Source organism: Lissotriton vulgaris, chromosome 3_1, assembly GCF_964263255.1.
Source record: "Lissotriton vulgaris chromosome 3_1, aLisVul1.2, whole genome shotgun sequence".
Classification (NCBI taxonomy): domain Eukaryota; kingdom Metazoa; phylum Chordata; class Amphibia; order Caudata; family Salamandridae; genus Lissotriton; species Lissotriton vulgaris.
In genome coordinates, this window is record NC_141689.1 from 2,123,672,858 (window position 1) to 2,123,690,184 (window position 17,327).

A 17,327-nucleotide genomic window follows, 5' to 3' on the forward strand; every position below is an offset into this window, starting at 1 on the left:
CAGACTGTGTATGTGGGGGGTTATTGAGGAGAGGTAAGAAAGCAAAAAAGTAATCCAAATAAATGTTGTGTAAAAATAATTGTGTCATGGATCTTATTGATAACCTGGTTAGTGATTGTGAGGAGATTTTACTTGCCCCAATGGGCCTGAGCTGCAGTACTTCAAAAGTGGCCCATGCACTGCCCCCCACTACTACCATCACCTCCCCAAAAGTTAACCCGTCAATCGCAGACATGTGTGAAAGATCTACTGTGAAGGACCAACAAACACCTGCACAAGAAAGTATTTTGCCTGTAGTGAGTAACCATTCCCTTTTTTCTAAGTTCCAGCTCAACCAATACAAGTGTCATCGAGCCTGCCATTGTATGTACAAACAGATTCTTACCCCTAATGGAAATCACAGAGGAACCCTGTGACCATCTGGGTATCAAGGGATCAAAAGGCGAACCTGCCAGCCATGACAGCATAATTAGCAGGGTTATGTGTTCATGTACTGACCTATTTACAGGCCAGATAGATATCTAAAGGCTCAGACCAAACAGCTTATAGTAGAAGTTAGCCAACTTGGGGGCATGATAGACCTACTTTGTACAGCACTTAAAGCATGCAATAGTCCTATCCAACCAGTCATCAAAGCTCCGTCCAAGGCTCAAGCATCCAAAATGAGCAACACCCTTAAAGGGAACACAGGCAGACTATGGAACGAAAATAATCCTAATGGGCAATTTGTAACATCCAACAAACAATTGTCCATTGACCCAAGTACTTTGCAGCACACTACTACCAACATTGGGGTAGGGCAAAGAGACCATAGCCGGCTTATTGTGCACAATAGAAAAGAACTTCACAAACTCCCTCGTCCCATCTATCAGTTCGGAGTAATTCCACCGCCTACAGCGAGTCATTATGACAAAACCCTGTCCCGTTCCTCCAAAAGTCAAATTTTTCTGACCAATGTACCAAAAACCTCCCCCAGTCTAGCCTAGAAAGATGAGCTATCCCTGATCATTAAATGCACTCCGTAGCTGAGCCATGTGCGTAATTGCAGATCTATTATTAGGGAAGACATTTCTTCAGCCACAAGATATTCATCCTTGGGTAACAACTCTGACTATGTGTCTCTTACAATTGCTTCCTCAGTATTGGTAGAGAACCTGGTGGCTTTGGACTTAAGAACATCCCACTTGATACCCACAAATATCAGGATGAAATTAAATACCCCTGATTCTGTCTCTAATCAAACATCTAACAACCCAGTGTTAATTTGCATTGGGCACTCGTCTCTACAAAATATAGATTGATGTTTAATGAACTCATTTCACACACCTAGATTACCAGAAAACACACAACCAGGGGCAGATGATAGTCATTGCATAGGATTAATTTACTGCATTAGCCATGTAGGGAAGGACTATGTAGTAGAACCCTAGGCCCATAGCAACATCGCAGGTCGACCTATCTTGTCCCATAGGTAAACATATCATAGTACCAGTGACTCTCAACTTGGGAAATGCTATGGAGGTTAGATCTTGTAACTCTACAGGTAATCAAGACACTTCTCTAATGACATTAGTCTCCTGGAACATAGCAGTTTTGTCTTCCAACACATCCTCACTGGACTGGTCAGTTTTTATAGATAAACAGGATATAATAGCATTTCAAGTGACCTGGGCGCTTAATCCAGTCTACCGTCCTGGCTATTTAAACTTCTCAAAGCTGGCAATAGGTGGACGAAAAGGCAGACCTTCAAGAGGGTTAACAATTTGGGCCAGACAGAGTTCCTCCTATAAGATATAAGAAAAGGAGATCGACAACATTGATATTATGGCAATACTCATTCTGCCCAAATACCCCCCTAACCTCATTGTCGTTAATGTGTACGACAGGCTAATGGTGGGAGAAATCATCAAAGACAATCTCCAACCTTAGTAGTTTTTTGGACACAATGAGTGAAGGCTATAATTTAGTCATAGCAGGTGATTTTAACACCACATTTGAGCCTCTGGACGCTGAGGATAGTAACCTTAGTACAGATGAAGATGCCCAATGGGGTATTCCCCCAACTGGAGATGCCACTGATTAAAAAGTGGACGGAGGCAGCACTCCAACTCAAAGCATTTAGCTTAGAAAGGGGAGTCAGGGTAGTGAATGGTAGAACACCTTCTGATCGCCTAGGATCCCACACATATGGTAACGGCCCGAGAAGCAGTCGTATTGACTTTATTCTCATTAATATAGAGAACTGGCCATCTCTTGTTGATATGCAGGTTTGTACAAGGAACGAAAGCTACCAAAATCAATTGTTGTTAAAGCTTAAGATATCTGGCCACTTAACACCCTTGCCCATAGCCAACGAAAGTGAGACTGCCGATGCTATCATAAGTAACAACTTGAAGAGGATTAAATGGTCTAGGATTGTTGAAAATGAAAGTTCCCTTGAAAAAATGAAAGTGGTGGTGAGCATACTAGATGGTCTATCGAAATGAATTCCAATATTACCCGAATCCATGAGGACATGTATGTCAAGATTGGGTTTTTCTCATAAAACATCCAAGAGACCCCCACTCAAACATGACCATTGGAACAACAAGTCCTGCAAGGAAGCATATAAGCAACTATCCCGGGCAATTAAACCAAGGACATGGGTAAAATTAAAACAGCACGCAAAAAGTATATAAAACTACGCACGCAGTAGCAAAAAAAGGAATGGGACGAACTATGGTGGCTAGAACTATTATAGGCTAGCAAAATGAAAAATATGCAAACATTTTGGTAGCTGGTAAATTGGGGAAGGGGAGGTTCAGGCAATATACCCCAAAATTACATAGCGCCTGATCAATGAGTCTCTTTTTTTTTATGTCCAATTTCCAGTTGAAGGGAACGTCTCTCCATTTCAAATGCCAAACATAGATTCAACAGAAACATTTATTATCGGTGAAGTGGAAGTCGCCATGAACTCAGCGCCAAAGGATAGGGCCCCTGATCATGATTGTGACTCGGTGGACTTGTTTTTATTTGACAAGGACAATTGGCTTCAGTATATCCAGATACATACCAACTCGATAGCCAGTGGAGCTCCCATTGCCGACTCTTGGCGAGGAGCCGAAATACTACCCATTTATAAAAAGGGGGATCGTTCTAGCCCTAGCAATTACAGGCCAATCAGTCTAATTGACTCCACCCAAAAGATTATGGCCAGACTAGTGCTGAACAGACCTGGATAGCAGAGAACAACATACTATCACCATTCCAAGCAGGCTTTAGGGCCCTCGTAAGTACAATTGACAAAGTATTTTACTTTGTTTCAATTTATTGGCGTTTCTTCTACTAGTGGGTGGCACTTTTGTATGCCGCCTTTGTGGACCACCAAGCTGCATCCGACACGGTCCCGAGAAACAAACACTGGGCTACCTTTAGAGCTCTTACAGCTTGTAGTTAAACTGCACAAATCTAACTATGCACAGGCCTGTTGGGGTTCGCAAGGAAACATCACCCCTAGGTTTCCAACCCTAAAAGGGGTACGCCAGGGGTGTTTTCTGGCTCCCTCCCTGTTTTTTCTGTTTATAAATGGGGTGGTTAACTATTTTTCAGCACACTCTACCGACGCTCCCTCTGTTGCAGGCAAAAAGGTCCCAATACTTATGTTCGCCGATGATACCCAAATTTTATCAAAAACTCAAGTTGGGTTGCAACAAGCATTAAGTCGCTTTGAGTCTTTCTTTAAGGCACACAAATTAGTGGTTAATGTGGACAAAACTACATTTATGGTTCCGCACAAATATAAAGTAATCAAGGCATGTGTTGTTATAAATAAGGAGCCACTGGAACAAATGGATATATTTACCTACCTTGGAATAACTGTAGGGTGTAAACTAGACTGGAAACCCCAGATTGATATAATGGCACTTAAGCACTCCCAGCTAGCAGGCGCACTTCTGAAAGAACATAGGCTCTCCCAGACTAAGCCGGTTGGCTCTGTACTTAAGATATACAATACCAAGGTTATGGCCTCTATCCTCTATAGTGCAGAACTCTGGGGATTTGAGAGTCTGTCCCCATTAGTCCTGACTCAAAGCAGATCTGTGAGAGGTCTAATTGGCATTCCCCAAAGTACACCACTCACACCCCTATAAGAACAGTTACAATACATAAGCCCCCGATGCGATGGGTGTTTCCCGTCTGGTCTGGCTGCCCTCTCCCACTGTGCACGCCGAAGGATTTAGGAGGTGGAGGGAAGGGTGTCTTCAGTGCATACCAATCGATAAACATAGGTGAGTCCATTAAGGAAAGGCGTAACCAGTTAAACATTTCAGTAGCATTTTACTATTTGGAGAAGAAAAAACGGGGTGCAGTCAGCCAGTTACATTTGAAATTAAACTTGAGGTTGCTTCCACGCAGACATTTAGAAAATATTAAAATAAATAAACTAACAGTTATGTCTTAATTGGATTGCCTTGTTGTCATACTTCACTGTAAGGTTACTATGCCTACTGTACTGATTTACATGTTTTTACTACAGCCTGGGTGGACTCATTCATTTTCTCTAAGCATGAGAGATGCCACTAGGATCATAGGCAGGATATCGGCCACTCAGTCTCTCTTCCTGAACCTGCCATACAAAACAATGCCATTTTCCTGTGACACGAGGTTATATGTTTTGTGAGCGTTTCCCTGTACATCGTGAATATTTAGCAGGTTACAGCACATCCACCCATACTCACCCATCCATCATAAGTGTAAAAAAACACATACAAATTAGTGAGTGTATATCTGGTGAAAAATTCATCGTTTCCCGTTTTGTTGGTAGTGGCAACTGTCTCTTATTAATATTTACACATAATAATAATAATAATTCCTTTATTTAGATATAAAACATATCTTTAAAAGGTCGCACAAATCACATTATATACAATTTTATGAAGTAAAAGAATGATTAAAAGAGAAGCAAACAATAAAATGTGGCTTAAAGCATGCCAGTTAAAACGTTACAAATTGAAGATTATACTTTGACCTAGGGTATAACACACTGGCAGAGGTCGCAACATTTAGACCATTAGCCGATTGGAGAAGACTATGGTTCAACCCGGAGTTAGCCCACTATGCCCAAGCACTCAAACACGCTAGAAATGCCGATACCTCCCACAAGATTAGCTGGTTACAGAGGGTGAAAAGTTCCTTGGTGAATATGGGTACGAGACATTTGTGGGAAGATCCAGCAAATAACATGTTTCCCCCCAAAAGGCTTTTAAAGAAGCATACTGGGAAATGATTAGTGCTTGCAATCGGTGTTCTTCTAGCTCGTCATCACTGACCGGTATCTTCCTGGAGCATAAGTCGGAACCATTGTGTGAAGATTTCTGGGACTTCCTAAAAAAGCCCACTGACAGGAAACTGTTGCACCCAATGATGACAAATGAAGAAGAATAGGTTGAAAGAAGATTTATTCTCAGGAATAAGTACATCACTCAGATCTGCAGAGTGTTCCTCTGTCAAGCTCCAGTCCTCAACTGAAGAGCTCAAACCCAACATTCCATCACTGCCTAGCAACATGGATGCTTAAATACAGTCCTACACATTATCCATTACATAAACAAACATACAGAATATAAGCAAAACATAGAATACAACACACACCCCCTCCTACAAAATACAAAAACAACTTAAGTAATGTAATCTTTCAGGTATTTAGGTTTACACTTCAATCTATAGTCGGACCTAGAAAACGAAACCCAGACAGCAGTAGATAACATAGCATCATTAGACTAATCTGTATTCTCAATACAAAGTCCAGCATCTTCCTGGGCTACGCAATCACCCTCCAGTAGTTGCATGCCACTCGCAAAAGGAGATAAGACATCCAAACCACCAGCATGATCTGCAACCTGAGGCAAACCCTGAAAAGTGTTACACCCAAACCCGGATTTTTCACTTTAGCAACATTTCTTTTACTCCACCATTTTCCCCCAGAGACCTTAACAGCATGTTTACTCACTTGAATAATAGTCGTTTCAGGATAAAATTTCGAACCTTTTACCTTACAAGGTCTTCTAAATTTAACTCTATCCCCAACATTGAACAAAATATCTTTAACATGTTTGTTCAAATCATATCTGATTTTTGATTTCGCTTGAGCACATTCAACATTCCTTTTAATTTGATCCAAACCGGGAATATTCCTCTCAAGACAAGCTTTTCTGACAACCCATTCAGGAGACAACTCATTGAACGACTGCCTTCCTCTTAACAAAGAAAATGGAGTCACTCCCGTAGTTGAGTGTGGAGTGTTATTATACGACCATATTCTGTCACTAACTACCTCTTGAACTTGCAACCCCAAAGATGAAGCCAACTGTACCGCATCTTTTATAATACGGTTTACTCTTTCCACTAATCCATTTCCTTGTGGGCTGTACAATGCTGTGGTAAGATGTTTAATACCAAGATTACTCAAAAAATCCTTCATGTCATGCGAAACGAACTGCACCTCATTGTCTGACACAAAATAGGCTGGTAAACCCTCAGATCTGAAAAGTTGTTTTAAAAACTTAATCCATGCTCCGTATTAGGATCCCTCAAAAATTTAAAAGAAACCCACTTGGAATGATAATCAACAATTGTGAGAATGAACCTAAAACCTTGGTTCAACCCTCGTATGGGCCCTAGGAAATCCATACCCAATTTCTCCCACGGGTTTTCCGGAAAGACAATAGGACACAAGGGCTTATTTACAGTACGTAGAGACTTCTCAGCATGATAGCATTCAACACATTTACTCAAAAATGTGTCCACACAGACATCCATTCCAGGCCACCAATAATAAAGCCCCAACCTCTTCTTAGTGCTATTAATCCCACCATGACCTTTGTGTGCAATAGTGATAATTTTATTTCTGATAGACATTGGAGGAATGAGAGAGGAACCCCTCAAAATGAAGTCTCCTACAATACTCAACTCCTCCCTGACTTTGGAAAACGGAAGAAGATCCCTATCAATTTGACACTCTCTTGGCCATCCACTTGAAATATATTTTTTAATGACTCTTTGACAATTGTCTGATGAAGAAGCTTGAATCCAATCCGATTGAGATATAGTCTCCTCAGTCAATTTCAAGCAATCTAGCAAAATAACTGCAGCTTATTCATCATCAAGAATAGTTCCAAAGTCAGAACGATTAAAAGGACACCTAGACAAGAAATCAGCTGTGAAATGTTTCCCACCTGGTATATGTCTCATCACAAAATTGTAATCATAGAGTTTAGAAAAAAGACTAACCAATCTTGGGCTGGCATTTCTTAGACCCTTATCATTCCAGATAAAGATCAAAGGCTTATGATCTGAAACTAGTACAAACTCTTGTCCCCATACATACGTAGAAAAATACCTAACACCCCACACACAAGCCAAAGCTTCTTTTTCTATGGTGCTATAGTTTTTTTCTGATGAAGTAAGATGGCGGGACGCAAAAGCGATAATATTTTCAGAACCACCATCCATTTGACTAAGCACTGCACCCAACCCGGCATTGCTAGCATCCACTGTAATGTAGGAAGTAGAGTTCTCATTGAAAGGTTTAAGTGCAGGGGCACTTATTATTAGATCCTTCAAGCTTTCAAATGCTATTTTTTGTTCATTGCCCCACAAAAATGTAACTTTGTTTCTTGTGAGGAGTCTTAAAGGTTCACTAATGTGTGCAAAAATTTGGACAAACCTGGAATAGAACTCACTCAAACCTAAAAACGACCTCAAACTAGTCCTTATTACAAGGTTGAGCACATTCACGAATTCCCTGCAGCAGGTTTTGTTTGGGACTAATACCCCTGTGTGAAATAGTGTGACCTAGATATTCTACCTCCTCCAACAGAAACTTGCACTTTTGTTTTTTGACGGTCATACCATGATTGATCAAAATCCCCCAAACTTGATTCAATTTAACAAGATGTTCTTCAACAGTATTGGTGTGAATCAATATATCATCTTGATACGCTAACACATCCTCTACCTCTCCAAAAAGTGGAAACATCAATTTTTGAAATACTGAGGCCGCTGAAGCTAGGCCAAAGGGTAGTCTCAAAAACCTGAAAGGACCAAACGGAGTGTTAAAAGCAGTTAGGCCTCTAGACTCATCGCTCAACTCAATTTGATGGTAGGCAGCCCTCAAATCTATGGTAGAAAAAACTTTGGTACCTTTTAATTGGGCCAGCATGTCTTGAATACGTGGCAGGGGAAAGCAATCCACTTGAATATTCTTATTTAAAGACCTTAAATCTATACATAGCCCAAGTTCATCACAGTTCTTTTTAAGTGCGACCACTATGGGCGAAACCCATAATGATGAATTTATCTGTTCAATCACACCATCTTTACACAGTTGATGAAGATGGTCTTTAAGTTTTCCTCTGATACTTAGCAGAACATGCCTGACCTTGTGAATCACTGCAATAGCATCAGGTTTCAGGATGATTTTATGTTCGAAACCCTTAACTGAACCCAATTTATCTGAAAACACAGCTTTATAATTGCCAAAAATTTCTTCTAAAGGAGAACATTCAGTGATCACAGCATTGACATTGTTAGAACAATCCAACAAAATCGGATTATTGGTACCTGGTCTCAAAACCATGGGAAATTTACCTTGGTCTTTCCACCCAAGAATATTATACCCCTTTTTAGCTACATAAACTTTTGATGCAACAGTACTGTGATTTACTGACTGCCTGAAAAGTAAGACTGTCATTAAAATACTCCATTAAATCAATTTCTTGTCCATCAAACGGCACCATGCGTATGTCAGGAGGCAACAACTGAACCCCTTGCTATTGTTCCAAAATAAAGACTTCAGAAATAATAGTAACTGGAGATCCCGAGTCCATCGTAACCTTGACAGACACATCACCAATTTTCAGATATCAAGCATTTCAATTCAGTTTAGATCATACTATGCATCAGAATATAGCATCAGTAAATTTCAGTAGTTCATATCTAGAATGAAAGGAATTTCAAAAGTCTTACTTTTCAGCTGTGTGCATCAGCGTAAGTGAAACGCAACATGAAAATCTGGAAGAAAGTAGTATGTAGTTATAGGCTGTGCATCTGTATCCTTGAGAGTGTGCGCATCGATGTAAATGAAACACAGCGTCTAAAATTTTAAGGACTTTGAAGCTGTGCTCATCAGCGTATAGCAAGGACATGCATCGAACAAGCGAGGCATCCAAACTTCAAGGAAATCGCTTTGAAGCTGTGCGTGAAGCTGTGCGTGTCAGCGTATAGGGAGAATGCAAGGAAAAGCAAACGTTGCTAGGATACCCGCAAAATGGCCGCCACGTTGATGAACGTTGCGTAGTGACGTCAAACGTTGCGCAGAGAGTTCCAGGAACACTCGATTACGATCATCGTGGAGTTCCAAGAACGCTTGTCACGGAGACAGAGCTCCGAAGGCAGCATCTATGGAATTACGTCAAAGAAGGTTCTAAAAAATGCTGGTAAGCCCATTTGTGTAATTCAAATGTGGCGTTTGGTTATGGGCAATTTCAAAGTTTTGACTCAATGTAAATTTGACTCAATGTAAATAAGAAACAGCGGAGAAATTGCTTATATCCGAATAAACAGTAGATATGACGAATGGAAATATCGAAGTAGCTGAAGTAAATAACGAGTCAAAGGTTTTTAACCATCACAAATGCTATTTTCATGAGCATGCAAGGATGAACTGAAGCAAATAATGAATCAAGCAATGTTCAGAATAGTAGATGCTATTTCTATGAGCCTGCATCAACGTACTTTTTAGAAAAAAGTCGAGTACATGCAGCGAAGCTCCCAATAGAGAATAGTTTAGTAAATTAAAGTAGAAAATGACTTGTCTTAGTAGTCAGGGCAGCAGAAGTCTCTAGTGGTTATTCAAAAGACGTAAGAAGCAAATTGATATCCATCAGGGAACACTGCAGTCTGGCAGGGTCTTCATCAAAATTCTTAATTAAAAGGAATTTGAGCGTAGGTTAAAGGAGTGCTGTCTTGACCACCTCGTCGCCAAATTTATGTTGCATCCAATGATGACAAATGAAGAAGAATAGGTTGAAAGAGATTTATTCTCAGGAATAAGTACAGCACTCCGGTCTCCCAGAGTGTTCCTCTGTCAAGCTCCAGTCCTCAACTGAAGAGCTCTAACCCAACATTCCATAACTGCCTAGCAACATGGATGCTTAAACAAATACAGTCCTACACATTATCCATTAAATAAACAAACATACAGAAAAATAAGTAAAACATAGAATACAACAGAAACATTTCTTTCAGTTTCGGACAGATACATTACTGATTAAAGATTTTACCAAAACCTGGCATCACTCCCTAGATAGCAAATGTTCATACTGTTAGACCATGGACGAGAAAATACCTCACATTGTATTTGTATGTCCAGCATACAGCTCTCCACTGAGAAAAATGGCTTAAACCAATTTGCTTGAATATTGGCACCAGGTCGAGTACTACTGCATTGTGAATATTGAAGACAAGCACTCTGGAGGCCATTGTGATTGCCTTTGCAAAATTCTTATGTTGGGTATGGAGAATCCGACGTAAGATCGAAAGCAAGTAGCCGGCGATAGCGATTATTTTTAATCACTACTTTCCATTCTGTTTTTGTCACTTTGTGATGTATTACACTTCCTAGCATGTATGGGACTCTAGTATACAGTGTGACTAGTTTAATGAAAGGCAACTCCTATAAAATTACTGCTAATGGACAGTACCGATTTGAAACTTTTTAAAACTGTACAAGCTTTTTTTTAAACTAAATACAAACTTGCTTGTTTTTACCATGTATTGTTAACTTTTACGGATTGTTATTGCTAAGTACTGGCAACAGTGTATATTTTTTTTAAACTGTACAAGCTTTTTTTTAAACTACAAACTTCCTTATTTTTACCATGTATTGTTAACTTATACGAATTGTTATTGCTAAGTACTGGCGACAATGTATGTACTTTTCTGGTGATATTATTTATTTATTGTCTTTTATGATCAGTATGGTCGAAATAAAGTCTTAAAAAAAATGTAAAAAGTAATTCAGCATCTATACCTGGCTAGTCACTTGGTTGCTTCTTAGTTCATGTTTTGTCCCATGTGTAAGTGGTGAGATACCACATGAGTTCTTATGTGATATTTGACTTTTACATAGCCTTTGAGGTTTATATGCACTTATGACTGACACCCCCAAAATTCAGTCATATTGAGAATGCTGGGCTTGTGATTGGCTGGTATGTCCATTCCATGTCTTGACTCCTCAAGTGTAATTTATATTCCCATACAGAATCCGAAACATTACTTTTATGTTTATTTGAATATTTTCCCTCAGATTTCTGCGAAAAATGGGACTAATGTTGAGCGTGTTCTCCAAGAAGTGATTGCAAAAATTCCTCCGTAAGTATATTTCACTTGCATTTTATTTCTGAATAAAATTAGATTTTAGATGGTTTCAAGACATTTTAGACCATTTAAATGGTGTATCCTAGGTACGTACACATACGCAAACACACCGCAAACGAATATATGTATGCCCGCATTAATAGTCATTAACACTGAATACAAAATCAAGCTCATTTGAAGAAGATTGCTGGAAAGTGGATGTAATTATTGGAAGGGATACAAACAGATGTGGACAGGATTTGCAAAGAGATTCCCAATGGCATCTCAACTGACCTGAACATCGGCTATGCCTTAAGAAACAAGTCACAGTTTGGTCAAAATGTGGACTTACATTCATGAATCAGATCTCATTGACTTGAATGCTCCTTCAGAGAGCGTCCGTGGTTGCTGTACTCCTTAGTAGAAGAAGCCTGAGGTTACCCCAGAAGGGAAGGTCTCTTTGCCTTCCATTGGAAACTTGAAAACAGAATATAATCTGTCCTGCTATTCACGTTTTTAGAAAAACACATAAAAGTGACAGTTGGAATGCTTGAATTAATCTCAGCCACTGGTAATTACTCAGGGTGCACCAGTGTATCATTATTTTGCACACCATGCCACCTCAGTTTGGACTCAGCCATATGCAAATCAGTCTTGACTTTGCTCCAGTGGGAACAGTCAAGCTCAAACTGCATGGCCAGGTTCTTCCTGGACTGGAACACAAGCAACCCAGGCCCGGTTTTGCCCTTATTAGGGCTCCTCGACCAGTTTTGTTTTTTTCACACAAACTTTATTGCATTTCCAATAACCATATTTTGTAGTGCTCATCCATCCGAATGTGATTTATGTGTTATAAATATGATGTATCAATTAGAATGGATATCAGCCACTTGGTGAGTAACCTAATGTGCATATTCAAGACAAAAAATAACATTATTAGAATGAGTAAAATGATTCCCCAACCTCTCTTCCCACCCGCCAAGTAACATCGGATGGTCATAAAATATGTACGTTTATTTTGGATGAGGGAATGTGTGCATCCTGGTGTATGTACATAAGTATTTATTTAAGTATCTGCCATCCCATTTCCGGATCCCTCACTGAGGAGGGTTTAAATTAGAGAAAGAAAGAGTAAACTCCAAGCGAGGTAGGGGCATTATTGCTATATGGGTTTTAAGTACCAGACGTCTGCGCACTGAACCTTTCTATTAACTTGTCACAATCTAAGAAGATAGGTTTCTTGCAAAACCCTGTATATTCTTCCCACCTTAATGCTTCACTTTCCGCCTGGCCCATTGTAAAAGCTTTTCCGGCCATGTATCTACTCTGGGAGCCCGTGGGGATTTTCAGCGTTTCATGAGCAGTCTCTTGGCCAATAGCAGGGAGAGGCCTACAAAGCTCTGAGTGACTTTAGAACTTTTTGGCAGAGGTGATAACCCCAATATGCGTGTTCCACTGGCACAGGTCGGTCAAGTCTGTTAGTACTGCTGAGCCCCCACCCCACTACTCAATCAGAGAAGGGCAAGTCCAGATCATGTGTATCAGTTCAGCGTCTGGTGAACGACAATGTGGGAACGTTGAGGGTGCTACATTGAACACTGTGTGAATTTTGTGTGGAGTTAAGTATGCCCTGTGTAATATAGTAAATGTAATGAATTTAAATCTGTTATGTGAGATTTTCGTAGGGTATTCTATTAGCCAGCACCATTCTCTGTGAAATTTCTATTTGAGTCATCTTCCCTGTACCTTTCAGGGATGTGAGTGGTATCATGAGGTGTTCCCGTAGGCCCTGGTAAAGCCACTTAAGTGTCTCCCATGTCTCATTGTGTGTAGTGCACGTAGCAATTCATAAGTGATGGGTACACATTATCTGATACCCAGTGTTTGTGTACATAGCAGAGAATACTGGCATGCATTAGAAACAATAAATCAGATGGGCCATGCATTCTCACAAAGTCTGCGTGGAGCATGAGGGTACCATCTAGGAACAGTGAACCAACAGTTGTCACCCCAGCCTGTTCCCATGGAGTCAGCCTACGTGCTGTTAATGTGCCTTAGGGGGTGGGAAGGCCACAGAGGGGGATATTCTGCGCAAACGTAGCTCAATGTCTTGAAGTATTTCAGCACCATTTTCCATTAGGCCATAGCAGTGTGCAATAAGAGTTATTTCACATGAAGTGCAGAGTCCTCTGGACATATCAATCTATGTAATCTACCTTGATGCAAGTTGATGGTTGTGTGCCCAATTTCAAACAAGTTATGCCCCACAAGCCAGTGTGATAACCACTGTAATTGCCCGGCTGTACAATAGGCTTTGAATCCAGATACCCTATATCTCCCCTGGATAACAGCAACTGCAGTTTTGTAAGGCTGACTCTGGGGCGCCATAGTCCCCAGTCTAGGTCAGTCAGCATGGTGTTTAAATACCCATGCCAGTGGTACCAATGGTAGGTTCACAAAGTGATACAGCAAACGTGGTACCATCACCATTTTCACAAGTGCCAACTGACCTGCTATTGATAGGGGTAATGTGACCTAAAATGACACTTGGGATCTCAGCATGTTAATCGTGTGTACAAGATTACCTTCCAATAGGTTGTGTGTTTTGATGTATACCTAAATCCCAAGCTAACAAAAGATATTAGGCTCCGTTTGTAGTTGTATAGCACCAAATTGAAGCGTAGGCTCCAGTATAAGTATTAAAGAAGGAGCATACACATGAGTTGATTGCATTAATCTGCAGCTCTGATAGGACACCAAACTGAGAGAGATACTGTGTCCTCTCCGAGATGTTTGAGGTACAGAAGCATGTTGTCAGCATGTAGACACACTGATTGCACAACAGGATCTATTGGAATCCTGGTGTGGTCTGCCATACGACGGATGCGCTGTGCGAGGGGCTCCACCGCCAGCACAAAAAGTAATGGGGAAAGGGGGCAACCCTGTTGGGTACACGAGCTAGTCTGAATGATTTGCAGACATGGGGGCCCTTTTTGGCTCTGCCTATATGTGATGAGTATAGCAGTTTCACCCACCGGATATAGGTAGGGGGATCTCAATGATGCCAAGGCCACAAACATGTAATCCCATCCTAGAGTATCAAAGGCCTGTCAGACATCCAAGGAGAGGCAGCCAGCATATGGGCAATTGTTGCCTACTGCATCCATTATTCCAAACTCGCACCTTTTATTCGGGTATGTATTGCGACGAGTCTCAAAACCACATTGATCTGTATGGATCAGTCTCAGAAGGAGCAAGAATTTTACTCAGAATTTTATATTCGGTGTTATGTATCGATAATGGCCTCTAAAAGGTGGCTTACCGGGTTTTAAAAGGGACGTCACAAGCGCCTCCCTGGTAGAGGAGGGCAGTGTCACCACAGTGAGGGAAGTATTATATAATTTTTTCAATTGTGGCACCATTTTTGTGGCATAAGTGGAATAAAAATGTATCTGGAATCCATCAGAGACTGGTACATTTTGCGAGCCAATTATCTGATGGCTACCCAAATCACAATAATCGTGATACGAGCTGCTAGTTCCTCCTTCTTAGGTGCAGAAACTGCTTGTAGAGCTGCCCGGTGTAGAAAGTCAGAGAGCTCCCTGGGGTTGGGGGATGGAGGATCTGTGTATAGATCAATGTAGTAAGTTGCGGAATGCTGTGTTGACCTCTATTGTGTTAACACTGGTACCCGTGTGGGAGTGGTGATTGATAAGATGGATGTGGGGTAAGGGTCCGGTCTAATTAAACAAGCTAGAATTGTGGCCGACCTGTCAACTTCTGTGTGCGTTCTCTTAGTAAAGGTGAAGTAGTCACTCTAACCCAGTCCCCTACTTTAATTTTAGAGTCATAACATTCTGAACTCTTGCTATTTACTTGAGAAGATTGACTGTTCGTACCGAAGTCTGGACACATTTGCATATTCTTGTCCACCTTGGTTCCACGCAATCCAGATAATATCCCCCATTTTTTCATCCAAGCAAGACACATGTGAAAAGATGCCTCCCTTCCTCTTAACAGAGCAAAAGGACTTTACCCTGTGAGAGAATTTGTAGCTGTGTGATGCGCCCACAACATGCTCTGTACATCTTCCTTGATGTTAAAATTAGCTGACACAGCCCATTGGACACACTCAACTAAAATACGGTTTTTGCGCTCAATAAAACCATTTGCCTGTGGGTGATACACCACACGCCGGTGTACAATCCCAGATTGACTCAAAAACTCACACATTTCCTTTGATGTAAATTGTACCCCATTGTCGGACACAATTTCCTTTGGAAAACCTTCTCTCCCAAATAAACTTTGTAAAAATGTAATCACTTCTTGTGAATTAGGATCTGTCATGAAATGAGCTTCCCACCACTTACTGAAATAGTCTGCCACAACGAAGGCAAATTTGTACTTACTAGATAAAACATTGAATGGTCCCACAAAGTCAATAGCCAATTTCATCCATGGACCCTCAGGTGGATCAACACAGTGAAATTATTTTTATAAATTGATCACTGGTGCAACACGTGGTACACCCCTCCACAACATCATTTATTTGGCGATCCATGGAAGGCCACCAATAAACTGCATGTATTCTCTTCTTTGTATTGTTTTGTCCAAGATGCCCTTCGTGACCATAGCAAATGATTTGACTTCTAAGTGACTCTGGAAGAATACATTTGCACCACTCATGATCATACACTCACCCTCCAGCGTAAGTTTGTCGGCAATCTTAGCAAAAGGTTGTAAATCAACATCAAGATGTTTTTCTTTTGGCCACCCTAACACAATTAACTCTTTCACTTTTTTGAGCAAAACAGAAGATTCCATGCCATTCAACCAATCTAGTTCTGAGAAACAGCCCAAATGACAAGCATCCACAGCTGCAATGAGACATTCCTCTTCAATCTCATTATCACACTCCCCATTCCTTGTTGGCAAAGGGGATCTAAACAGATAATCGTCCCTCGTATTTTTCCCCCCTGGTATGTGACCGACCTGAAAATTATATTGCAACAACTTCGAACTAAGTCTCGCAATTCTGGGAGTATGATCTTTTACAATTTTTCCCTCCAGAATAGGAGTAAGGGGTTTATGATCAGTGAAAAGCTTGAAAGATTTTCCCCAACAACACGCAAGGAACTCTCTCTCAATAACAGAGTAGTTTTTTTCACTAGGTCGCAAAGCATGAGAAGCAAAAGCCACAGTATACTCCTTTCCCTGTTTGACTTGCGAAATCATTCCTCCCAGACCATCAATGCTGGCGTCCACAGATAAAATACATTCAACAGAAGGATGAGAAGGAGTAAGAATCTTACAAGAACCTAATTCTTTCTTGATTTGGACAACTTCCTGTTGACATTCTTCACTCCACACAAATATTGACCTTTTTTTTAAGCAACTCTCTCATGTGAACAGTCTTTGCAGCAAAATTTTGAATAAATTTAGTGTAAAACTCACACAAACCCAAGAATGAAGAAACCTGCTCTTTAGAAATGGGACACGGGGCACCTGAAATGGCTTGAATGAGACCCTCTCTTGGCACAATACCTTTTCATGAAATAGAATGACCCAAATATTCAATTGATTCCACACCAAAAACACACTTGAGCTTGTTCGCCACAATACCTCTAGATTCCAAACTTCTCAAAACAATATCAACATTTTTGTCATGTTCATCAGGGGCGTGGCTTAGCGGGCCACGATGGCGGTTGCAACTTGCTGAGGCTCCTGTAAAGGGTGGCCTAGTAGCCCGTTTCTCCTTGTCCTTTCGGGGTGAAAACACCCCTCCAGCCCCGGGATCCCCAGCAGCACCGGGCACACCGGTGAATCCAGGTTCTCTCCACTGGGGAAGTGAGAATCCTGCAACGCCCCGGTGCCCCGGACCAGAGCCTAAGATGGCGGGCCTCGTTGGTGACGGAGGTGACGAGACC

The 17,327-nt window shown here is 41.0% G+C and overlaps 1 protein-coding gene across 3 annotated transcripts in view; it reads left to right on the forward strand.

Annotated features, from left to right (window-relative positions):
- Nucleotides 1-17,327, forward strand: part of GUF1 (GTP binding elongation factor GUF1) — a 270,588-nt gene that overhangs the window by 62,785 nt on the left and 190,476 nt on the right. For all 3 annotated transcript variants that reach the window (XM_086962692.1, XM_086962693.1, XM_086962694.1), the window contains exon 8: nt 11,351-11,415. In XM_086962692.1, the coding sequence (XP_086818818.1) occupies nt 11,351-11,415 (65 nt within the window). The remainder of the gene's footprint in view (nt 1-11,350; nt 11,416-17,327) is intronic.